The sequence below is a fragment of the Moschus berezovskii genome, chromosome 13 (genome assembly GCF_049115385.1).
Source record: "Moschus berezovskii isolate FMDL1 chromosome 13, NW_MosBer_1.0, whole genome shotgun sequence".
Taxonomy (NCBI): Eukaryota; Metazoa; Chordata; class Mammalia; order Artiodactyla; family Moschidae; genus Moschus; species Moschus berezovskii.
Genome location: NC_142472.1, coordinates 14307782 through 14334305, shown reverse-complemented (window position 1 = coordinate 14334305; position 26524 = coordinate 14307782). Strand labels below are relative to the sequence as shown.

The 26524-nt window shown below is 41.2% G+C and overlaps 1 protein-coding gene across 2 annotated transcripts in view; it reads right to left on the bottom strand.

Annotated features, from left to right (window-relative positions):
* Nucleotides 1–26524, bottom strand: part of DZIP1 (DAZ interacting zinc finger protein 1) — a 50927-nt gene that overhangs the window by 2698 nt on the left and 21705 nt on the right. Inside the window, exons 11-22 of one of the 2 annotated variants that reach the window (XM_055426566.2) lie at nucleotides 25478–25618; nucleotides 24980–25028; nucleotides 23476–23532; nucleotides 20723–20779; nucleotides 15330–15389; nucleotides 10988–11130; nucleotides 7090–7252; nucleotides 6696–6825; nucleotides 6068–6121; nucleotides 4475–4668; nucleotides 2851–2978; nucleotides 1497–1674 (exon numbers count right to left, since the gene is read on the bottom strand). In XM_055426566.2, coding sequence (XP_055282541.2) covers nucleotides 1497–1674; nucleotides 2851–2978; nucleotides 4475–4668; nucleotides 6068–6121; nucleotides 6696–6825; nucleotides 7090–7252; nucleotides 10988–11130; nucleotides 15330–15389; nucleotides 20723–20779; nucleotides 23476–23532; nucleotides 24980–25028; nucleotides 25478–25618 — 1354 coding nt within the window. The remainder of the gene's footprint in view (nucleotides 1–1496; nucleotides 1675–2850; nucleotides 2979–4474; nucleotides 4669–6067; nucleotides 6122–6695; nucleotides 6826–7089; nucleotides 7253–10987; nucleotides 11131–15329; nucleotides 15390–20722; nucleotides 20780–23475; nucleotides 23533–24979; nucleotides 25029–25477; nucleotides 25619–26524) is intronic. The other variant, XM_055426569.2, reaches the window with a different exon arrangement.

The window sequence follows — 26524 nt, the reverse complement described above, 5'->3', positions numbered from 1 at the left end:
AGTTGGACATGACTGAGCGACTTCATTTTCACTTCCATGCATTGGAGAAGGATATGGCAACCCACACCAGTGTTCTTGCCTGGAGAATCCCAGGGACGGGGGAGCCTGGTGGGCTGCCATCTATGGGGTCGCACACGACTGAAGCGACTTAGCAGCAGCAGCAGCATAGATGAGCTAGAACGTGAAGTTAGCTCAAGAGTGCCTTGAGCCACTGAAACACAGTGCAGAGAATTCCACTTGAGCGTGACTAGGGATGTTTTCTTTGAGGGGCGTGGGGTCATGGCACCGGTGGGAGGAAATGTACTCAGGGCATTCTGAGTGTCCCGTGTCCTTCCACAGTCACCGTAGTGTAAACACGTCTTTTGCTATTTCAATGATGAGGATGGATGCTGAGACAGCACAGAAAACTTATGATGGTGACACAACAGGTCAGTGTTAACAACCAGCACATTGGTGGAGAGGACAGCAAGTGAAGACAGAGGCAGCAATGGTTCTTCTTAGAAATGTGGGCGGTGGGGTACAAGATCCTGCTATAAACAGACCGAGAGATGTGCATGTATTCATTTAAAATTAGAGATGGGGGGGAACAAAAGCACCCAAGAGGGGGCATGACAGGTGCAGGCAGTGGAGAAGGAGCCAAATCTTCATCTGTCTTATCAGCACCTAGAAAGTTCACGTCTGAAATCGCTAAGTCTAGAGACAAGTCTGAGCCGGTTACTTGCAGGGATGTAGGATGGCTGGGAGAAGGCACTGTGTGTATGTGGGGGGCAGGGGGGATTGGGATGTGGAAAAGAATTTCTCTGATTTAAAATATATACAAATTATATTTTCTGATTTTAAAAATTAAATGTGTTGAGAGGTTAAGTGACCGGACTTATTATCCAGACTCTAGCCTGGGTGGATAGGATCAATGGCAGTAAACAGTTTCACTGGTCCTTCATTCCACTAGGTACAATATTCCAAGAAGAATCTTCCTTGGAAGAAAATAACAATATTTAACACGTAGACGGATGAATACAGGAAGACAGTCAGGAAAAATGTGGCCTCATTTAGGTATGTATCAGAAATGTTAATTTCTAGGAGGCATCTACGTGAACAGTATTTGTAGGGGCATTTTCAAAAATAGATATTTAAAATTTTTATAAAGACAAAAGATTAGAAACTGAAATTAAAATTTAGAAAATTAGTAAATAGATACTAATCAGTAAGGTGTTCACATTCAGTTCTTATTAAAGTTTTTTAAGTCGCTCAGTCGTGTCCAACTTTTTTGTGACCCCACGGACTGTAGCCCGCCAGGCTCCTCTGTCCATGGGGTTTCCCAGGCAAAAATACTAGAGTGGGTTGCTATTTCCTTCTCCAGGGGATCTTTCTGACACTGGGATCAAACCCACGTCTCCTGCTTGGCAGGCAGATTCTTCTCCGCTGAGCCACCAGGGAAGCCCATTAGGGTAGTCTGGTATTTATGAAGGCTTCCGGTAGACACCAAAGCTGCAAACCTTCTCCCTTTGGTCCTTTCGGGTTAGCTGCACCCCAGGCATTTGGCACTTGAGCAGAATTTGACTCATTCTTCACAGGCGGAGGAGGGTCCTTCTGTTCTCTCCCAGCTTTTCTCCCCATAGATCTGTCTTCCTCTAAGGATGATATGTCCCAGTCATCATCATCCACATCTGTACACTAAAAAAGAAAAAAACACGCAGAGAATAATGAATGTTCCCTAAAGAAACCGTGTGTGTTAGAGCCCCTCAAACAGACTGAGCCACTGACGCTAAAGGGTAAGGAGCTGGGAGCCTCAGAGGGTTCCTCTGAGGACCATCTCAGGGTCATCTCCGAGGGCAGTGAAATGGGTTTGGAAATTTGTGCTTCAAAAGCAGAGGAAACCACCTCTTTTTGTTTGTTGCCACGGAAATGTATGTTTCCTATGCAGCAATCGTGAATTTAGAGAATTCCAGAAACTACATTGTAAAGTCAAGTCAGGATGCTCCCCAAGAAGCAGTGAGACCGGCTCTGGGGCTCTTGCCTCTGTGATACTAAGACATTTAACTGCAGGAGACATCACACAAGGGCCCTGCAAAAGCGGCCCCGATGGGAAGGACCGTGTATTTCTCCAGTGTACCTTCTAAGGAAGACACGGTGGCTCTTGACTGATGTGACTTTTTGTCATTTTGAGTTTGTGTAACTTATGAAAGTAGTTGGACAGAATGCTCTGGATTCCACAGATGCACAGGGGAAGAACTGAATCTAACGTAAGTGAAAAATTAAAGAAAGAGCAAACTACTACTGGAAGACCCAGTCAACACAGAGAAGCCCACCCAGGTCTCCATCCACAGGAGCACTTCCGGGGCCTGGTGCCAGACCTTGGAGTGTGTCCAAAGTCTCAGGGAGGAGAGCTCGGCTTTGTCCTCTGCTCGGGTCACAGTCTCTCTAAAGCATGTCTTATGGACTCCAGATGCCAAGTGGGGGTAAACTCTGAAAAGTCCCTATTTCACTTCCACGTTATGTCTTGGTAGCAAAAAGGTTCCTGGACTCAGACCTGAAAGCCCAGATTCTATTCAGTCACAAGTTTCTGTGAACAAACTACCTAATATCTGCCAGTGTCAAATAATACACGTGACAGGATTCTGCAAACCTGTAAAACCGGATAAGCATAGGATGTATTATTATCAGTTATCCTTTTAGTATCTTTGATTCCCTATGGCAATGCAATACTGAAAACCAGATAAAGTAAAAACCTCAACCTCTGCTATACTCAATAACTGTATTTGTTTTACATTTCACTGCAAAACACAATTATTATGATATATTCATTGAAAGATGAATTTGTATATGTTTAACAAGTAAAAGTGATTTCACCTTTAGGTCTTTTAGTTCTTTTTTGATGAACGCGTCAGCAACATTAATTCCACCAACTGGTTTATTCATATTTCTGTGACTTGAAATCGTCTTTTCAACTTTTCCAGTTAATGTTTTAATGGAGGTTCCTATAGGATCCACAGAAAACACGTAATGTTTTAAAAAATTAAATCTTCGGTTCCAAAATAATCTTACAATGTGAGAGAGTCTGTGTGTTAGTCACTCAGTTGTGTCTGACTATGTGTGACCCCCACGGACTGCAGCCTGCCAGGCTCCTCTGTCCATGGGATTTTCCAGGCAAGACTACTGGACTGGGTTGCCATTTCCTTCTCCAGTGAGAGAGTCCAAGCATCGCAAATAATACCTTTTAAAAAATCATGATCCTCTAGACTAGAAGAATAAAATTTTTATTTTAAATCAAAGAAGGATGTCATTCAGACTCATGATCAGAAACATTAATTTCAGTGAGGCAGCCTGTGTGAATGGATATTCATATGGTATTTTCAAAAACAACTATTTTAAAAGTTATATTTTACATAATTATAAAAATACATGGTATATACAAATTCTATACAATAAACTAATTACATCTGACATGTTTAAAATACAGAATTTTTAAGTTGCATTAAACAGTCTCTCTTTTTTTTTAAATGATCCTTTGCTTCTTCTCCTTAGCAAATTATCAGCAATCACCAACTTGGACCTCACGTTCCCTTAGAATTGCGTTTCCAAAAGGCAGCATGGTGTGTTAGAACAGTTATTCTCAAGGACACACAGTATTAAGGGGTTGAATTGTGTCCCAAATGCGTATGTTGAAGTCCTTACCCCCATTACCTCGGAAGGTGACCTTATTTGGAGACAGGACCTTTAAAGAGGTAATTAGGTTAAGGTGAGGTCATTAAAGAGGACCCTAATCCAACAAAACTGGTGTCCTTGGACAAGAGTGGGAAATTTGGACACAGAGGCACCCACAGAGAAAGTCAATGTGACAATGAGACATAGGGAGGAGACAGCCAGCTACAAGCCAAGGACAGAGGCACAGAGCACGTCCTCTCCTCATAGCTCTCAGAAGAATCCAACCTTGCCACCTTGATTGTGGTCTTCCAGCTCCTATGACAGATTCTGTGGTTTAAGCCACACAGTGTGTGTACTTCATTACAGCAGCCCTTGTGTTTGTTACTAATACACCCAGACATCCCCAACCCCTTCCTCTCCTTCCACCTGGACATCAACTACTTGCTAAGCCCCTTCCATTTTCCCTCAGGCATCAACAATTTTTAGATCAACCCCATACGTTCTTTCCTGGTGGCTCAGATTGTAAAGAATCTGCCTGCAATGCAGGAGACCCAAGTTGGATCCCTGGGTTGGGAAGATCCCCTTGAGAAGCCAATGACTACTCACTCCAGTATTCCTGCCTGGAGAATTTCAAGGACAGAGGAGCCTGGCAGCCTACAGTCTGTGGAGCCACAAAGAGCTGGACACGACTGAGGGACTAGCACTTTCATTTTACTTTCACATCGTTTCCTGGAGAACTTTCTCAGCTCAGATGCCCAGTATGGAGAGTTGAGAACCACTGTCCTAAAATCAAAATTTCCAGATGGATTTTCAGTCAAGGAAAGCTTACCTGTGGGCTTGGGGGAAACCTCAGAGTCCTCAATTTCACTTCCCTCCGTCCAGTCAGTATCGCTTTTGACGGAGCTCTTTCCGAAACTACTCTTGTTACCTTTAGACGACAGCACAGGAAGTACCTCTGGGGAGGTGAACGCCTGGATGAGGTCATCAGCATCCAGCTCCTCTTCGGAACTGAAGGGAGGTGTCCTAAACAAATCAAAGCCCAAACAGGGGGCGCTGTTTCCGTGTTTCAGGATTTACAGACAATATGCCCCTTAAAGAGGTCGGAACTTTCTCAAGAGAGCCGAACAAACACCTGCGTGGCCACAGAACAAGATCTCGGTGAGGCCGAGGACTTATTATGCAAAAGGCGGAATGGTCATTTCAAATTTACATCTGCCAACCATATGCCGCATGGCCTATTTACCAAAGTGGACTGAAGTTAGGATATTACTCCTCTAAACTCACATTTTGTATTTTTTTAATATCAGTTTTTACACACCTAAGAAAAATATTTTATAGTGGAAAAAAATATTTCTGGGATAAAACGATGCTGTCTTTTAAAACAGTGTCATTTGCAAAGAGTCCACATAACTGAGGACATACACAGGCATGTGTGCCTGCATTACTTATAGCTTACCTTTATACTGTACCCTACCAAGTACTTTTATGTGAATACACACACTCATTTGTAATCTCATGTAAATCATCACCCCATTTTAAAGTGAAACAAATTCAGAGCAGTATCCATTCATTTAAAAAATATTCACTGAGCACCTAAATTCCACACAGTGTTCAGTTACACTACATCCCATGAAATAAAGCTCTTCCCATGAGATTATTACATGATAAGTGCTTCTGAAGGGTGAGTTATCATTTATAGTGTCTTTATTATATTTATTCTACTATGGAATTCAATTATCATAAAATTAGTTTTACTCATAATTAATAACAATGATATATCTACAACTTATTGAGTACCCACAAGTGCCAAGCACTGAGGCCAGGTCCTTTTCATATGTTCTCATTTTAATTTGTAGAACTATCCTGTGAAAGAGGAAGCATCATCCCATATTACAGATAGAAAAACTGAGGCTTAAAACAGGTAATCAACTGAATCAGTGTCACACAGTTAAGGAATGACTGAGTTAGGGTCCTCAGTATCCTAAGCGAGCCTAAGAGAGTAAGGTCTAAGGCCATTAACAACTTCCACAAGAAGCTGGAACACTAAAATTCTATCCAGATACACCATCATGGATCCAGCCACTAAAAAGCAATATCACGCATTTATCATGCGTATCGAAAATGTAAAATGTATATAAGTTTATAATTTATCATTCTTATAGAAAATCACTAAACTAGGAAGGGGTGGGGGTGGGGAATAACAAACATGACTCAGGTGTGGTCCCACTTGTTAATGGAGGCCACAAGTGCTGTTGACTTAGGATAAAGAAATGAAGGTGCAACAAAGGAATCACAGATTAAATATGATATGTAATAATTATGGTTCTAGTGAACCACAATGAACATACTAATTTACAATGAAAGGAATGTTCAGTGAAAAGACCTTTTAGAAACCACCTTTCCCTGCTCCCTCAGTACTCACGCAATAGTGGAAGACCTCCTGGGAAAATGATCTTCTGTGGCATTTTTCTTAACTCTAAAAGCAAGAGAAAAATATATCCAGCATGAGCAAATCATGTAATTTAAAATAGAGTTCTATGGAATTGGTGATTTTTGCTTTATTAGAGGGTGAGCAGTTATGAGTCTCCCCGAACTGAGAGAAGGGTAGGCCTTCCAAATGTGATTCTCTGTTGGGTCACACATTGCTGTGGGCTGAATGCCTGTGGCCCCCTAATATTCCTGTGTTGAAGCCCTAGCCCTCAGTGTGATGGTATCTGGAAATGAGGTGATTTGGTTTAGATGAGGTCATGAGGATGGGGCCCACACTGAAAGGAATTAGTGCCCCCATAAATAAAGGAAGAGAGACCAAGGCTCTCTTGTTCTCCTTGGCATATGAGGACACAGTAAGAAGCTGGCCATCTGTGAGTCCTGGGAGAGAAGCCTCCCAGAACCTGACTATGCTGGCTGGCACCCTGATCTCAGACTTCCACCCTCCAGAAGTGTTAGAAAATATATTTCTGTTGTTGAAGTCACCCAGTCAATGGTATACTGTTATAACAGCCCAAGCTGAGACAAATATTAAAAAAAAAATTAGAGTTGAAACTACTCACTTTGGAACAGATGTTCTATCAGAAAAAACAGCTCTTTGTCTAATCAGCTGTCTGCTTTTGGGAGGAAGGCGTATTGCTTTGGGTAGCTCTCCAGCTGAAAGGGTGTCCATTTGAGAAGCACCATACCTGTCTGGAATAGTACTGTCATTTGAGTCTTCACTACATGAAAAGCAGAAGAAAATGCTACAGTATTGTCTACACTGGCACTGAAACAAACAAGCCCATCTCGAGGGTCTAGAGTCCACACTACAGGAGGTTTTTAATTGTAAAAACACAATCTAAAATGCAACATGTAATGGTTCAAACAGTAACCGAGTTGCCAATTAAAAATCATGAAATGGTTGCTCTATTAATATTTCTGCAGACATGAAATGGCAGTGGGTGACAGGCTTACCTGTGGCCAGCAGTGTTCTCTCTTCAATTTTACAGCTGACCTGATGTTCAAGGAATTCTCGAATTTGCTGAATGTTAGGTATTTGTCTTTCTCGCTCATGTCTTGTTGATTCCACAGTTCTTAGCACTCTATTCAAGTGATCGCTTGGAATACCACGTATATCCTGAAGGAGCAAAACATTAAGTTAATCAGTTGTCCTTTGATGTTTTTCATTTCACAGATGCTTGTCTGTATTAACCATGCCAATCCTTCGTCCTTACTGCATGTAAGATGGGGATGCCCTGACGTATAATACACGGTTCCCTTCCGTTCCGTTCCGTCGCTCAGTCGTGTCCGACTCTTTGCGACCCCGTGGACTGTAGCCTACCAGGCTTCTCCGTCCATGGGATTCTCCAGGCAAGAATACTGGAGTGGGTTACCGTTTCCTTCTCCAGGGGATCTTCCCGACCCAGGGATCGAACCCGGGTCTCCCGCATTGGAGGCAGACGCTTTAACCTCTGAGCCACCAGGGAAGCACTACCAGCCCCAAAAGGAGCTCAAGGTGCAACGGGACACAAATGGAGTGTGTAAGATTATACATGGCTGGTCAGGGATACTGTGCATTTTGGATCAGGACTGAAAAGGCATGTGCGTGACTGATTATGACTGATTAAGCAACAGTGCAAGATGTGTGGTAAAGACAAGGAATCCACAAGGGCTGGAGGAAGTCAGAGATTCAGGCCATCAGAGGCCTCAGTGGCCCAAGAAGGCTTAAGGAGGAGGCTGGGCTGCGCCTTGAAGGATGGGCGGATGACACAGGTAAAAAGAAGGGCGGGATCAGATGGGGGCACCTTGTGGGGAGGGCAGACAATGAGGCAGAAACAGTCAAGGTGTCCAGGGGTTAATGCTACAGCGTAACAGGTGAGAGGAGCAGAAAAGGAGACTGATGCCCCAATGGAAAACTTCAAGGCGAGTTATGCCACAAGTAAGAGAAAAGTCATCAGGTTTTCAATTATGAAAATGCCATAATTTAAGAGGTGACTTGAGAAAATTCTTCAGGATTTGAAAGGTTATCTAAGAAGAAAACCAGTGAAAGAGTGATTTATTCAATATCAGTGTCACACACACACTCCCATCTCCTCCCTCAGCTTTCCCTCAGTCTTCCTCATTGCAGGAAGTGGCCCTACTGCCCGTCCAGCTGCCCAGGGCAGAAATATCCATCGTCAGATCGACTGCCACCTCCAAGCAGTTTCTCTGACCTCAATTATTCAATCCCTTCTACTTTTCCTTCATTTCACATCCTATAATCATTGGAGAAGACTCTTGAGAGTCCCTTAGACTGCAAGGAGATCCAACCAGTCCATCCTAAAGGAAACCAGTCCTGGGTGTGCATTGGAAGGACTGGTGCTAAAGCTGAAACTGCAATACTTTGGCCACCTCATGCGACGAGTTGACTCACTGGAAAAGACTCTGATGCTGGGAAAGGTTGGGGGTGGGAGGAGAAGGGGACGACAGAGAATGAGATGGCTGGATGGCATCACCGACTCTGTGGACGTGAGTTTGAGTGAACTCCGGGAGTTGGTGATGGACAGGGAGGCCTGGTGTGCTGTGATTCATGGGGCCGCGGAGAGTCGGACACGACTGAGCGACTGAACTGAACTGAATCATTATGGATCTACCACCTGTTTGTGTGAGCAGGTGTTCAGCACCTGTCTTCCTATACCCTGATGCTGGATGCAAAGACACAATTCTGTATAAATGTCAGCTCTTCCTAAATAATACACAACATTGAAAGCAATTCCAATCAGAATCCCAGCAGGGATTATTTTGGAACTGCAGCAGCTGTTTCTAAAGTTCGCTGGAAAACAAAATACGAAAGAACTGCCAAGAAATTTTTGAAATAAGACTAATAAAAAGGCATGACCTGTAACAGATACTAAAATACAGGACAAAGTTACTAAAATTAAACCAGTATGGTGTTAGCAAACAAATACCAAAAAATTGAAAGGATAAAATCACTGAAAGTCCAAAAATAAATCCAAATGTATGTAAAAGTGTCCTTTATGATAAAACTATTTCAAACAAACAAAGAAAAGGTGGGTTATTTAACAAAAGATACTGAAACAACTGATCCAACTGGAAATAAGTTTATTTTATTTTATTTATTTTTATTTCTAAAAAAGAATTTTATTAAAAAAGCACAAATGCAAAGAAATGAATAAGTTTAGCTCTCCAACTCAGTGTTTCCAAACTTAATTGTTAAAGCCCAGATAGACAAAAAAGTAAACAAAAAACTATGCATTAGTTTTAAAAAATGGGTGTTTTTATACTCACAGGATAAAAGTAAATGTCCCAAATAAAACATAACCCCAAAACTGTATGCAGCTGCAACAGGAGCTCTCACACACTCAGGGATATTGTCAATGTTTACACTTTGGAAAATTATTTGGCTATACCTACTAAAACTAAACATGTATAGTCTTAGAAATTTCAACCCTAGATATATATCCAAGAGAAAGGAATGTCCATGTCCACCAAAGACAGTACAAGAATGTAAAGCCAAAAAGCCCCAAACTGGAAATCCAAATGGCCCTCAACAGGAGAACAGATAAAATGTACTGTATTTATACAATGCAATATTACAGTACAAACTACTGTGAAATGAAATAATACGAATGAATCTTAAAGAAAAAATCATAAGCAAAACAAATGATACAAATACTACACAGTGTAGGATTCCACTCGTATGAGATTTAAGAACAAACAAAACTAAATCTGAATAACCATTGCCTCTGGTTGGGGAGTTGACTCACTGGAAAAAACTCTGATGCTGGGAAAGGTTGGGGGCGGGAGGAGAAGGGGACGACAGAGAATGAGATGGCTGGATGGCATCACCGACTCTGTGGACATGAGTTTGAGTGAACTCCGGGAGTTGGTGATGGACAGGGAGGCCTGGTGTGCTGTGATTCATGGGGCCGCGGAGAGTCGGACACGACTGAGCGATTGAACTGAACTGAACTGGTTGGGGAGTATGGAGCAATATCGATTTAGGAAAGTCAAACAGAGTCTTCTAGGATATTGGAAATGATGGATTTCTTGATCTGGGTGGTAGTTGCAGATCATACACACACACCCCATATACAGACATACAAATCTGTATATACACATCTTTGTATACACACATACACATGTATGTATACAGATTCACGCACCTATACACACATGAATACACAATATATACACACAGATCAACATACAAACACAGCACATGTATCTGCACACATAAACATGCATGCAGTACATGTACACAATGCACACATGTCCATGTACACACAACTGCATAAACCACCCAGACATGTATGCATACTTTTGCATTACAATTCACACACGCACATGTAAGATGTATCCTTACACACAGAAACAGGAATATATAAATTCAGGTTGTTCAATTAAGTTTATGTATTTTATGTATGCAACTATTCAATCTGGCAACACCATGAAATACAACTCATTCACCCATTCATTTAATAAGTGCTGCCAATTTTGTAACAGACATAGTTTGGAGCTAACATCAGAATGTAAGCAGCTCTGCAACTGCCTAGAGGCAAATCCTGGCTCCTTCATCACTAACATGTGACCTGAAGCAATGACTTCACCTCTGCAAAATGCAGATGAACTGACTGCCACTTACCTCAGAGATCAATCTCTATGTTTAAATGAGCTAACACTAGGAAAGCTCTCTGAAAGGTGTCAGGCACACAGTGAATGCCAGCTAAGTGTTTAATGAATGATGTTGCATTAGGCTCTGGTCTCCAAATGTAACAGAACTGACACACCACCTCCTCTTCTCTGATCATTTATTATTTAGAAAACAAAATAAAACTAAACCAGTAAATATTCCCAAAGTGGGTGAACTTACTGCATTAATCCCCAAGGTTTCCAGTCTCTCCACCAAACTCTGCTCCAAGACGGTTCTTATTTCCTTAGTGAGGGAAGGGTTATTCTTCAAAGTTTTCCTTATATGTATCTTGTTGTCATTTAATTTCTGTTCATTTTCTCTTCCTAAAATAAGGGTTTTATAATGTGTTAAAAGGAATTAAACAAATGTATTAAACTTCTAAACAGAAAATGGTAAACACAACTTCTAAACAACAAGCAAGCATTTATAATGTTTTCAAGTTTTTGAATTTTAGTCTTTCAGCACAATATATAATCCTTAAGTATTATAGCTTTTAAAACTATCTTAAGCCTGCTTCAAAACTTCAGGATCTTCAAAGACTTTTTCTTGATTACTCAACCAAATTATAGCTAGATAAGTAATGTGAGAAGTCTCTAGAGAAGCAAAATGGAAAAAAAATAATTTATTTAAAAGTTTAACATTTTATCCTAAAATTATTTTTACTACTTCCTAAAGAAATCATCTCTCCTAAATCCAGTAAGAATTTAGGTATCATCTAATGAAGAAAAAGCCCTATTTCTTTTAAATAATTCAGTTTTATGTAATAAATTTAGTGGATGTTCAGTTCACATAAAACTTCAAAATGTGAAGATTATGATCTCTCTCAAAATACTTACCAAAATGAAAAATAAATTAACAAAAGTCTTAGGAAAAGTATATTTTGTTTAAAACAACCTAAAGTTTGAAACAAAAAATAACAGGACAGAGTCTCTTAATGTGTCCTTCCTTATTCCTTTTATTTCCTTCCATAAGAAAATGTCTAGTTTAAGAAGGTTTGGAGAAAGGGGCAGTACTGTATGACCTTGAACAAGCGAGTACTTGTGTCAAAGGAAACGGAAGGCTTAGGAAACAGTCTCGGCGCTGGGCAGTTCAGACCCTCAGTGGACACCACGAGCAGATCTGGTGTCGATGATGGTGATGATGGTACTATCGTCACTCTGAAGCCTGTTCTCCTAACAGAAGCATTTCACCCACAGAAAGTGGCACCAAATACCACTGCCCAGGTCTGGGGCTTCAGGCAGGTCCCCACAGAGATTCCGCTCCTTCAAAGTCTCACCTGCCTCAGCAGATGGGATTTTTAGGTTCCCATGGCACGTGGACTTGCAGAATATCTTAACAACATGCCTCTTGGTTAAGATGCTTTCTAAACACTAGTTCGATTCCAACAGTAAAGAATATTTCTGTCCATTATTCAGTAAAGAATATTTCTGTCCATTATTCAGTAAAGAATATTTCTGTCCATTATTAACAAACTTCAGGCAAAATTAGCCACATTATTACCGGTCCATAATAGGAGGGAAAAACCTGCATGAGGATGCTTTTCTACACTTTGCTACCATGGTGTGCTAAATCAAAATTATGAAATTTTATATGAGTCTATATGGATAAAAGTCAGACATAATCTTAAATTTTATATTCTCAGCATTTGTGCTGCTGTTTTCTCAATATTCTGAAACTACAAAAAAAAAAAATAAGAAGAATTTCTGCCCTAGGAACTGAGTCCATCAAAACCTAGAGGGCTTAGCTGCAGACACGGCTGTCGCTGACTTTGGCTGCTGCTTGGCCATCAAGTCTGCAACTGTCTAGGGCTGAAAGTAAAAAGAAGTACCAAGAGAGAGCCTGGAAGTCATAGAGCTACTATTGAAATAGATGCACCTCCTGTCTCAATGAGCCAAAGATAATTCTTTGGCCAGCATCTCAGATATAAAGGAAACAACACAGAAGCACAGTCTGAAGAGAGGCTCCGGGACATGGGGCCACAAGCAGCGGTCAAGTGACACCCAGAACGGACTGGCCACAGTCTAGAAGAGTCGCCAGGCCTTTGATAGAGACAACTGAATTCATTTGCTGCCGGGTCCAAGTTCACCTTCAACCCTGATGACAAGTTCATTTTGATGCCTAAGTTCCCCCCAATGATGGAACATTTCCCTCTGTCCCTAAATTCCTTTATAAGTGGGTGCTCACTTTGGAAAGTCATTTGTGAATAATTAGAAAAACTTTTATAGGAAGAACTCTTATAAGCCTGGGGCTGGCAAGACAGAAGCAAGAGAAAGAAGGTAGAATAGATAGGAAAAGATAATAAAGATAAACCTTTTCTGTAAAAGTGAAATGAATGACTTCAAAGACGATCAGAACTGAAGATTTCAGGTAAAGCACATATCATCTCACCAAGATCAAGACAAATTATTCTAGAAATCAGCATATCCTCTAATTAAAAAATATAAAGCATGCCCAAGCAGATGGCCAGGCTAACGCATAATAGCCCATGCATGTAATCAGTTATATCAGACTCATTAACACACCATACCATTCATGGTAAGCAAATAATTATAGTGCAAAGCAAGTAGTTAAAACAAAAAGCAACACACAACAGAATTTCTGAGTTAGAAGGGAATTGATCGTCTAGTACTCAATTTCCTTATTATTCACAGGACTCTAAAACCAGAGGTAGAGAATTCTGCAAAGGCCACCCAGCCAGATCTGTAAAGGCCAGACCTGTTTGCCTTCCTCCATCACTTTGTTCTTTGCATTAAACCATGGAAAACAGAAAACCTGGACGTTAGTCCCAGCCACTGTCACTAATTAAACTCAATGACCTGGAGCAAGCTCCTAATCCCCTTGTGTTCCAAGTTTCTGAAAAATAAAATAACCCCTGAGATCCCTCCTGGCCCTCGCATTCTAACATCCAACAGAAATGAGATCAAGTCTGCCTCAAAGGATGAGTTAATTCTTGATACAAAGCTGTAGTGTTTCTGCAAATCACTGCCAAAATTCAGCTGCACAGGCATTTGTCTGCAAATGTTAGTACAAGCTGAGGAATTTATTGATGGCAATTAATCTGCTGACAGCCGGCTGGCCCCACGGAGACACTAGAAAGATGCAGTCACTGGTTTCCGTAACAGTGAGCTGGGACTCAGCTGATCCCAGTGGTCCTCAGCACTCACCCGTCTCCACCAGAGCTGTGTCTGAACACACGATGGGTGGCAAAGATGAGTTTCCCAACTCAGCTCCCTAAACGCGGCAACAGCCAATGATGGTGTTTGCCATCAGCGATCCCTAACGCATGTCTTACATTGTCCAAGTAGGAGAAACCTAAAAGAAGCCCAGGCAGAATAGGCAGTGGGTGAAACCTGGAACTGAAATGATGATGGACAAACCAGGATTCCTCTTGGAACCTAGCTGACTCATTTTAAATAGTACGAACTACGTAATTGGAGACACTAGTTTCAAAATTTTGGACCTTGTCTATGAACCTCCTGACATATTTCATAGGGATTCTTCCAAGAATAAGGGATCTTGTGTTCCAGACATCAATAAATGATACTTATCAAAGAGCAAGCATGTTACACGCAAGTAAAATGAAAATACACATCATGCAGATGTTACAGATATGCTTGATTTAGTCCCTTCTCAATCTGTATCCTTATACAAAAAAAAAAATTGGGAAAAGTCTAGAGAACACAGAAGTTATAACAAACATTAAGAATTTATATATTAGAATGTATAATTTTACTTTTCTTCCTAACAAAAATGATACAACCACAGCCCATAAAAATATTAATAATTTGCTTTATCCTAAAGAAGTAAAATATGGTAAAGTATTACTAAGGAGAAAATTATGATAAACTGATCCAAATATAATTGTTTTAGGATCTCTAAGTCATCAGTCATTAGAAAATACTATTAATAATTTAAATAAGTGTTCACAAACTTTAAAAATTAGTTGATAGGAAATAATTTTTATTATTACTGCCAAATAAAATGAGGAAGCAGTAATAATTTTAATTAACTCCCCAAACCTGTAATAGCTCTCAAATTCTACCATTGAGATATTCTGCATGTAAATATTCCACATTCAGAGCTTAGACATTATGCCTTCCTTGCTATTAAAAACAATTTTTGAAATGGGCACTTTACTTATTCATTTGGTAGATTCAGGGTATGAGAAATGACCACTGTGATATTAATATTTTTGTATAATCTGGCACACAACTGTGTCAGTTTGTCATCTGATCAGAAAATCTCGGCATTGACATAATGGCTTAAATTTTTTTTTCAAGTTCCCTGACATAGAAAATTTCTTACTCATATGCTAAAAAACAGTAAAGCAGGGCAGAACTATAACAGCACATTATGGGAACAGGATGCCAGAATACTACAGACAGATTGGAAATGTAATCCAAACCTAAATGCCTTCCTAATTCTGATACACTACAATAAAACTCAAGTACTTTCAAAGCTTGTGTTTTAGCATCTAAATGTGATTGATGCAGATATAAACCCTGATCAAGCTCATTGTTACCTTTTTCTTCCTCTGAAAGTTCTTCTATTGGTTCCAGTATGTGCGATGAGAATGCCTGTTCTATTAATGAGGAAAAATAAGAATAGTACAGACAGGACAACAGCAAAGTAAAGTTAGTTCCTTTCAAACAATTTTGAAAGACATTGTTCCATAGTACTTCAACCAGGCCTGAAGTAGCAGGCCTGAAATGGGAAAAAAATATTAAGGCGAGGCAGTCAGTTAAAGCTGGTTACTTTTCCACAGAATCTGCCCTTTCTATGTATTTTCTGTTAATGTCACTCTCGGGAAATTACATTTTTAAATAATTAAGTTAAAATTTCTTGCTCATCAACTTAGTGCCAGACATGATTTCTTTAAGGCACAAGGACACAACTGCGAAAGTTCTTCTTCACTTATCCCTAAAAATATTTTTGACACAGATATATTTTCCTTATATATAATATATGTATTTCCCTATATCTTATATATATTTTCTTATATCATATATATATATTTCCTTATATCTTATATTTTTCCTTATATCATATATATATATTTTTTCCTTATATCTTAATCAGGTAGCTAAATAGAAAATTATTGAAACTATTTCAGTTTCCAAAGATAAAAACATAAAAAATTCCCAAGGCCCTGGGGTTCCCACTTCTTGTTAGCCTCAGGGCCTTCGAGTAGAAGGACCAGAATAGTAGAAGGGCAAGGAGAGGCCTCTTGCGGTCAGCAGGAGGACTCAGGCCCACTCTCATCATAAACCTCTATGTCCCTAAACAATGTTTCACATGCTCCCAGAGAATCAACCGGGTAAAGCTGTCATCAACAGATGACAGATGAAGGTGGGCTCTTCCCAATCCCACCCCAGAAGAGTAAGCGGGGGAGATGAAGTCTCTGGGTGACTTCCTGGGGAAATGTCGCCATGCACACACAAGAAAACCTGGGGCAGCCTGGATAAAGCAAACCCTATCTATCAGCAGAGGGAACAGGAGCTCCGGGTTTGGCTGAAGGTCTAACTAGCCACAGCAATCAGGCATTAGGCACAGAGTGAAATGAAACGAAAAGTCTGGCTTAGGAGGTGCCTGGCTCACTCATTTTCAGCCTGGAGGCTGACACAGGTTGTCTGAACAGAGTTGTTCACCGGCTCCCTCAAACGGAAGCCATTTCATTCCACCACCAGGCCCCAGGGTAGGTGACTGGGGAGGGTAATAGTGGCCAACAATTACTCCCTGGGCTTCCAGGCACAGACCTAAGTGCTCTGCATGTATTATCTCAGATTTACTACCTCCTACTTTGAAGGTCTTCTAATTTATTAAAGGGTATTTCTGGTACTCTATTTTAGACATATACAATTATACACACACACACACACATATAATAGCTATATTTAAGTGTTTATAACTAGGCTCTTACAGCTAGTTCTGCAATATAGTCAACATCTCTAACACTGACTATATCGGAGAAATGCATTTTAAACTACTTTCAAATGAACTGTCAGCACACAGTCTATCAGTAAGTAGGATTCCACTTTAATTTTGAAACATAAACATGGCCCCACCACAAAGGAGCATGTGATTCAAACCCTGTAACACAAGTGGTGAACACCACAAATGTGCTTTTGAATTTATTATTCAGCATCAAGATTTTAAAGTTATACGGATGAAGAAAAAAGTGTGTAACTATGGGTGGTGGTGGATGTTAACTAGACATGGTGATTATTTTGCAACATATACAACTATCAAATCATTATATTGTATACCTGCAAATAATATAATGTTATATGTTAACTATACTTCAATAAAAAGTTTAAAAATTAAAAAAAGTAAGGTTACACAAGTATTCTCCTAATTTGAACTGCTGAAAACAGAGATTTAAGAGGATAGCTAATTTCATTTTTTTAAGTCACATAGTTTATATTTTATTGTAATTTCTGAAAAAGACAAAAATAAAAGTTATGAGGAAAACTTTCATAAAATCTTATAATATCATAATATACATAATTATTATAGGGATAATCCTATAATTTATCTCTCTTGAGTCAGGATTAATGGTCAAAATCTGACATTTCCTGCAATGGTGCAGAAGGCAGGGGAAGGACAGCTTCCTGAATCTGGACTCCTACAATAATAAAGGCTGAGGACGTGAGGTTGACCAGACCCCAGGGCACTCAAAGCAGGCTGATGTCCCAAACTGGGAACGGAAGGCCTGCCATCCTCATGCTTTATAAACCATAGGTCCAGCCTCCAGTTCCTGTCCTGAGCTGAGACCTCCAGGGTAAGAGTTGAAATGCTCAGAGGCTTCCAGAAAAATCCTTACGTCAGTCTCCCACCATTACCTCCAGAAGAGAAATTCCCAGTTCTTCACCCAGCCCTTTCTCCAATGGCTGACTTTGTTGGACTTCATCGCCCCACCATAGAAGCTAATGTTTAGCCCGTGCATGCTCAGTGACTTTTGCTCCAAAGGCCTTGCCTCATCCACCCTGACCACAGCCCAGTGGAGTAGCCAAGACTCTTCTCCCCATCTGGCGGACAAGGAAACTCAAGTCCATGGTCTCATGACTCAACCATGAATCCAGACTATCTGCTTCAGGCTCTTGGCCATGAAGCTCCAGTGCCTTCCCACTGACACCCGTTGGGTTTGTCTTCCAGACATCGTCCAGCCAGTACCCGAGCTCATCATGTTCTGGCCTCTCTCTTTCCTTTGCTCCCCAATCACTCGCACAGCCTTTCCACCAATCCCACAGAACAGCTGTTCTGCTCACTCTCTCCCATTTCATCACCGTAACCCCAGTCCCTAGGTAAGGAATGTCTTGTGCTTAGTTGCTCAGTCGTGTCCGACTCTTTGCAACCCCACGGAGAGTAGCCCGCCACACTCCTCTGTCCATGGGATTCGCCAGGCAAGAACACTGGAGTGGGTTGCCATTTCCTTCTCCAGGGGATCTTCCCGACCCAGGGACTGAACCCACATCTCCAGCTTGGCAGGCAGATTCTCTACCACTGAGCCACCTGGGAAGCCTGTCAAAAAGGAGAGGAGACCATTCAAGGACAGACTAGGGATCTCTCAGACTATGTCTAACATCACTAACTGATCTCCCAGCTCAGATTCTTTGAATTCTTCCTACGGCCCAGCTCTCCAATCCTGCCATGCTCAGTCTCTGAACATTCAGCAGCTATGAAATGCCGCAAGAACGACCCAAACAGCTCCAGTCCAGCACTCAGTGGTTGCCATAAGCAACCTCAACCAGCATCCCTCCAATCTCTTCTGCACGTTTCCCACTCTGTTAACTAATTCATCGGCACCAACAATTCACATCCAGAGCTCTCCTGCCACCTTTCGCTGCTAATTTTTGCCTGTCTCAGCGGAAAGGAGCAGCCAGTTCGCCTCTCCCTAGGGCAACCCATATCTTATAACTGTTCACCTTGACTCTGGACAACTCCAAAATGCCCCTCCCAGCTCTAAAACCCCCAGTCAGATCTGCTGAGACCTCTACTGCAGTTGCATCTGGGATCAACGTCCCTTTAACGCCCAATCCTGCTTCTCTCACGGGTGTCATCTGAGAGCAGTGCCCAAATCTCACCTGCAAACCTCTACCCAGCAGCCTGTGTCTCGGGGAACCCAACCTCAGCTGGCGAGTAATCATGAGATTTTTCATGGTAAAGGACCTCATCAAGGTTTATGATGGAACAAAAGGAAAGACAGAGAGGAAGCTGGGCTAATTAATGTTGTGCAATCCGTGACCAACCCTCCCTGTCCCCTCCACCCCACGCCTCCCCCAGCACCTGGGGAAGCTGCCACGGCTGGGGGCGGGGGCAGAGGGCACCCGCCAAACCGGCTCCTCACTCCTAACCATTGAGATGCTCACAAATCAGCTTTGATCCCAACCCAAGGGCTGTGGGCCTCATGCCACGCTGGCATTTAAAATGAGCATTTCAATCGCAGCAGATGCCAGCAATGGAGCATGGCTAATTCATGCAGCCCCAGCCTGGGCAGGGAAGGATCCACATGGAACACAGCCTTGTTGGGACCCTGGAATCAGCACCAGATAGCATTCCATGCCTACCATATGTGTCCCTGCTCGGGCACCAAAAATATAAAACAACGAAAACATGGCCCTCATATAATGTCAGATAAGAGGCTAGCAATAACAAAGGGGAAACAAAAGAAACCAAAACACTTGTTGATTTACAAAAAGAAATAGCCAGCAATGCCTTATAAAAATCAACCCTAAAAAAGGAAGCAACAGAGAGATATTAACCTGACATAAATAATATGAATAGACAATAATTGATAGAAATGATTTCCTCAAATATTCAATATTCATATATAATTCATATTGAATATATTAATATATGCAATATGTAGGTCACACATACAGTTTATCTCTGTTACTGGTTCAAAGGAAAAAAACCCTGCATGTTCTAAACACTTGAAAATAATAACATCCAATACGTGAAGATTTTATGCATTACGTATTATAAACACATGCCCAAGGGAACCAATCCCCCTGAAATGATCTTAGGAAAAAGAATCAGAGGCAGTAAACACTTCATGAATCAGTCAGTGAGTAAAAAGAATAATTAAAAAAGGCCATCATACATGAGCCACAATATTTCTGAAGACAAAAAGTCCAACTCAACTGGTCATGGATTTAAGTCCAAAGTGAAAGGCTAAATAGAGAAGTGGAATGAAGTAATCATTAGAATCCAGAAACATTCGTAGGTAAGACAGGAAAAAGATAGTCCCCCTCCCACTTTAATTCATTTAACACACAGCAGACCACAGGAAAACAATATATTGAAAACATACCATATAAACTGCTAGCACCTTAGTTGTATAAAAATATGTTTATAAATATTCATCCTGTCTACTGGATCATGTTAATAACAATTATTACCCTGTGCCCTGGTCCAAGACCTGGATCCTGGCAATTTCATCCAGGGGTTCCTACTTTTTCCTTTGGTTTCCATCACGTGTCTTTTCTAGATTTTCTCAACCAATCCCTGAAACTGTTTGCTTAAAAAAGGTGACTAGCTGCCACATTGAAAGTTATACAAACAAGCATGTATGCCCTGTGGCATGTGCTGGTTGGCTGGTCGAGTGGGAAAGTCACCCTCTTACCAGATACCTACTACTTTCCACCAAAAATCACAAATGCTCCAAGGACTATTCAGAATTAAAAATCTCTACTTGTGAGCCCAGCAATAGATACATTTTCTACTTTATGACAGGTAGGTTTGACTAGTTCATAGTAACATTACATAGGAAGACTGCAGTTTTATTAACTGCTTTGCATTCATAAAAATGTTTTGTTTGCATAAACAACCCCCACAGAAGCACTTTTCAGTTAATAAGTTATCTAACTCAGGTGGAAACTGTATATAAAACGCTGAGACTTGGCTGAAACTTACCATGTGCCATTGTTAGACTTGACTTCGCATCCAGTGTCTGGGGGGCTGGGGCATTCACTGAAAAAGCATAAAAATATAATTACAGGGTCCTGTATTTACAGCATCAACATCTGAACATGAGGATAAACGGAGTATTCATCAAATTAGTCAAGGTATATTAATATACAGATCATGAAGGAACAAATGTTTCAAATGACAAAGATAGCACCAACTAACCTAAACCAAATTTAATTTGAAGTACAATCCACCCTTTTAAAATATACAAGTCAGTGGGTTTTAATACAGAGGTGTACAACCATAACCACTCTCAAGTTTTTGAACATACTCATTACATGTACACCTCCCCAAATACCCGTCTCTCTTAGCCCCATCTCTCCCTCCCTGCAGGCCCGGGCAACCAAGGGATCTACTTTCTATCTCTATGGATTGGCCTATTCTGGTCTTTACTTATAAATGGAATCATACAATTAGCTATGTGACCTTCTGTAGTCCGCTTACTTTAACTTAGCATCATATTTTCACATTTCATCCATGTTGAAGCATGTGTCAGCATTAGCATGTATTTTTATGGCCAAATAACATTCCATTTTGTAGACAGACCACATTTTATTTATCCATTCATTAGTTGATGGCCATTAGGGCTTTTTCCACTTTTTGGCTATTAAGAATAATGCTGTTATGAATATTAATGTACAATAAACCAATTTATAAGATTACCCCAATCACTAGGCTAAAAGATGCCTTTTAAAGGCATTAATTCAGCTACAGCCTTTAGAAGAGTACACCTGATTCAAGTAAGACTGAACACTCTTTACATCAAAATATCTCAGAAAATTAGATTCCACAGCCTCTCTTCTAATACTGACAATTTCTATCTGAGGTTCCTCTCTCAACTATTTGTCTATTAGCTTACTGACTCTTTCCATAGCTTATTAAAAACAGATCTTTAATTCTAATCCTATCTAAGAAATACTGGTCACAAGCCCCAGCTACCCCTGTAGGCATACAATTTCATCTTTACAATGGCTGGTGTGAAAATGTTCAACTTCTAACTATGGGTAAACTGCTAACAATTCTGGAAATACGGTCTTTGAATCCATTTGCAACTTGCTGAACTAGATCCAGTGGTCATGCATGCATGTGAGAGTTCGACTGTGAAGAAAGCTGATCGCCGAAGAATTGATGCTTTTGAACTGTGGTGCTGGAGAAGACTCTTGAGAGTCCCTTGGACTGCAAGGAGATCCAACCAGTCCATCCTAAAGAAGATCAGTCCTGGGTGTTCATTGGACGGACTGATGCTAAAGCTGAAACTCCATACTTTGGACACCTCATGCGACGAGTTGACTCACTGGAAAAGACTCTGATGCTGGGAGGGATTGGGGGCGGGAGGAGAAGGGGACGACAGAGAATGAAATGGCTGGATGGTATCACCGACTCGATGGACATGAGTTTGAGTGAACTCCGGGAGTTGGTGATGGACAGGGAGGCCTGGCATGCTGCAGTTCATGGGGTCGCAAAGAGTCGTACACGACTGAGCGACTGAACTGAACTGAACTGAACCTAGATCCAGTTTTGACAAACTACAGTCTATAAGACACACCAACACCTGCCTGGTTTTGAATAAAGTTTTATTGGAACATGTTATTGTTTCAGTGGGCTTCCCAGGTGGTGTTAGTGGTGAAGAACCCACCTGCTAATGCAGGAGACTAAGAGGTACAGATTCGATCCCTGGGTCAGGAAGATCCCCTATAGGAGGGCACGGCAACCCACTCCAGTATTCTTGCCTGGGAAATCCCATAGACAGAGGAGCCTGGCGGGCTATAACCCGTGGGGCCACAAGGAGTCAGACACAACTAAAGCAACTTAGCATGACTGTTCCAATATTGTGCTAAGTATAATTAAAATATCAACAATAATAGTTGACTGTCCTGTAATGTCTCCATACTTCTCTGAAATGCTTCTATTCTCCCCTTAGCTCTACTCTTGGCACTTCAACTGCCCTCTCCTCCTCAGCACCTCTCAACCTCTTCAGCTTCCAGGACTGAAGCTGGTGAGCACTTAAAGCCATCAGCCCTTTCCAGTCAGTTGTGCCCAGTTCCCAAACATGCTCATCACTGTCCTTGCATCATTACAAATCCTGGGCCCACATGAATAGCCGTTCCGTGCCCAGCCTCGGGGCAGGCCCTCCCTTAGTATTCAGATCCTGTTCACACGCTTTCCTGAATGGAACAGAAATATTTCAACTATTATTAAGAAGACAATCCATCTATTTCTCAACTGTATAGATTATGTCTTTTTGGATTCTAGCCAAATCCTGACAGCTCTGGAAGACAGCGGTGCTGTGACTTCGTGAGTGACTAACGGGGGCCTTGGGTCAAAGCCTGCAGCACGGGGTCTCAGAGATGCCAAAATGTGGTGGTCACGACACACAGTCACATCATCACAGTGCTTTGCCTTGGGAAGCCCAGAGCACACACTGGGATGACGCCAAGGAATTTTTAGCCATTCCTTTATTAGGCAAACTGTTAAGGTAATAGGTATGGCTAGCCAAAACCACCACAAAATCACATGGACATTTAAAATAGTGGGTTTCAGAACCAGGTCAAGGCCAGGAACCAAACTAGATCATTATGTAATCTCCAGACACACTGATATTCCAAGAATCATCTCTAAAAATAATAAGTAGAAGTTATATATGGGTTTAAGCACTTTAAAACTATCTTTAGAAACCTGAGCCTATTACAGAAACTTACTTGGTACAGTTGGGGCAGTTGGCTTAGATTCAAAAGTTTGCCAGGTTAAAAGACTCCCTGAAATAAAAAAAGATAAATTAATAACAAAACCCACAAGCTATGGGTTATATTTTGCTAATGCACATCCTAATATTTTCCCAAAAAAATACATGAAATATACCAACTTATCCAACAAAGATGTTTAACATAAATCCCTTCAAAGTTAACTTTTTCCTAAAATTATTTTTCAAATATTTATCCCAATTATTCAGGTATTCCTAACTATCTGAACTGTAATTATTCCAAGAGAAGTTACAGGGAACTACCACCCTTTCCAAAACTTGATCTTAAAACAAGGAAAGCAAGTGTGTAGGTCAACATATAGGCCAATCTCATTTTACTGCACTTTATTGTACTTTGAAGATACTGCACTTTTACAAATTGAAGGTTTGTGGCAACACTGCATTGTCAGGTGATGGTCAGCATTTTTAGCAATACAGTATATGTGCATTTTTTTAGACATAATGCTATTGTACACTTTATTAAAACTATAGTATAGTATAAGCACAACTCACATACACTGGAAAATAAAAAAAAAAATTGTGTGACTCACTGTATTGTGATTATTGGTTGTATTGCAGTGGTCTGCAACTGAACCTGCAATATTTCCAAGACATGCCTGCATTTCTCATGACCCCAGAAACAGGGAGGAAGTGCAACCCATACACCCAGTACCAATTCCCAGTCGGCATCCCTCAAAGACGCCCTACTGTCTGAGACAGATGGGAACCAAGGCTGGGACCACTCAGAAAGCAGTCAGGCAGAAGGCACGCTTGATGCTATAACGGGAGACTCTGTACTTCTGACTCCCTGTCCCGCTTCTAGACCAGTTTCTGAATGTTGTGAAGATGGGTGGCTATCATTGTTATTTTCAGTAGGCTGTATATCCCCCAACTATGCTTAGAGCAAACCCTCAACCCCAGCCGACCATAACACAGAATCGCGCATCAAGCCTCCATAGCACTTTAGGATAATTAAGAGTTTACTATCAATAACAATAGCCAACACTGATGAGTATTTAACAGGTGCTCTTTACATGTTTCCCCATTTAATCCTTATAACAAGTCTATGATGTAAATACTACTAATATTCCAGCTCCTGAGCAGAGGAAACTGGGGCAGAAGCTCGCAAAGCTACAAAGTGCCAGAGATGGGAGCTGAACCCAGCCTGCCTCTGGACTCTGAGCTTCTAATCCTAAGTCATCTAACTGCACATTCATCCAGGGGTACAGTCACTGAGCATGTATTATGTGCATAACAATACTCTGATAAAAAGGACAGTAGACCATTTGATGACAGATTAGGTATTTGAAATTCTTCAACTCTCTGAGTGTGGTAACAGAGCTTCCAAGTCAAAATAACTAGAGGAATGTCATCTTAGCACCCATGAACCGTCTCAGCCCCACATTCACCAATGTTCAGCGCACAGTTAGGATGGCCCAGCACTGGGATCCTGGTCCACTTACCTTTGGGTTCACTGACACTGTTTAACGGTTTACTGGTGAACTCTTTAATCTGCAAAGAAGAACCGTCTTTCAGAGATCCATGTTTGAAACTAAACAGGGAGGCACTGGATGATCAACGGATACTCAGCTCAGTAAATGAAGAACCTTTTCACTAAATGCCCCAAAGACACAGGACATGTGGACTTTAATGATATGGAGACAAACATTTTATAAAAGCAGCATTTGGATTCAGCTGCTTCTCAAAGGAATTAGCGAAAGAAATTCTTAGGTGCCTTCACATTTATCCTGATTTCTAACTGAAAAAATCTGATTGCTCTATAGGATTTCAAAAATACCTTTTAAAAAATTATTTTATTGACTTGGACAAACAACCATGGAGGGCTGGGAATATATTCTATCTTCACCTTATCCAACTTACAAATGCTCTAAAGACACATGTTCTTAAATAAGTTGCACTGGTTACAGAAAAATGGTGCCAATATACATACACCAAAATACCTGCTGTCTCTGAGTGATGATCAGCTCGTTCTGTTCCTGGAGCCTCTGCCCTAGCTCTTCTATCCTTTTCTTGTAGAAGACATTACTTGCATTTAGATCATCTATCATTGAAGTTCGAAGTTTCTCTATGTGTGACAGGAGCTGCAAGAAAACAGGGAAGAAAGGCATCCATATGGAACCTGCACGTAAATTTCTTCTTTCTGCAGTTTGTATGCACCCCGCCTTCTCACTGGCTTACGTCATCTACACATTGACTAACTCTCTGATCACCGTGTCCCAAGGCCCTGGCTGTTACAAGGGGCTTCCTCTCTGTTCCCATGGAGCTCATGGTCCACAACAGACAACACTGATCATGTGAACGGCAGAGTGAACGTGACCCATTACATGAAATCACACAGGGAGGAGCAAGGATATAAAAGTCCGGGCCACCCGCAGAGCAACTCCGACCCCAGGCAGTCCTGTCCTTACAAGTCCACACACATCATCCCAGCTGGAAAGCACACTCCCCCAGCCAGAGAGCCCAACTTAATTATTTTATACAACTAGCAGTCTCTGTCCCTTAGCAGGTTCTCAATAAATATTTACTGAGAAATGGAAGGGGGGTGGGGGTTGAGGAAAAGAGGAAGAGAGGAGGGAGAAGGGTGGGAAGGATGGAGGGAGGGAGGGAAGAGAAGGAAGAGAAGCACAGGGCAGATAGATCCAAAGATGCACAGATTCTTCTCTAGAGGGAATATCAGTTCTGGACAAGAATTCAGGAAAAGGAGCTTCCCTGGTGGTCAAGGCTAAGATTCGTGCTCCCAACGCAGGGGACCTGGGTTTGATCCCTGGTCAGGGAACTAGACCCCACAGGCCACAGCTAAGATCCTGCATGCTGTAACCAAGACCCAGCGCAGCCAAGTTAATTAATTAACTAAATATTTTTTGAAAAAGAATACAAGAATCTGGTTTGAAAAATTCAAGGAAACATTCTTAAAGCAATTTCAGATGTTGCTTAAACGGAGGAGAAAAAAACCCCTGGTAAATGGCACGAAGGACGTTCCAAGCCTG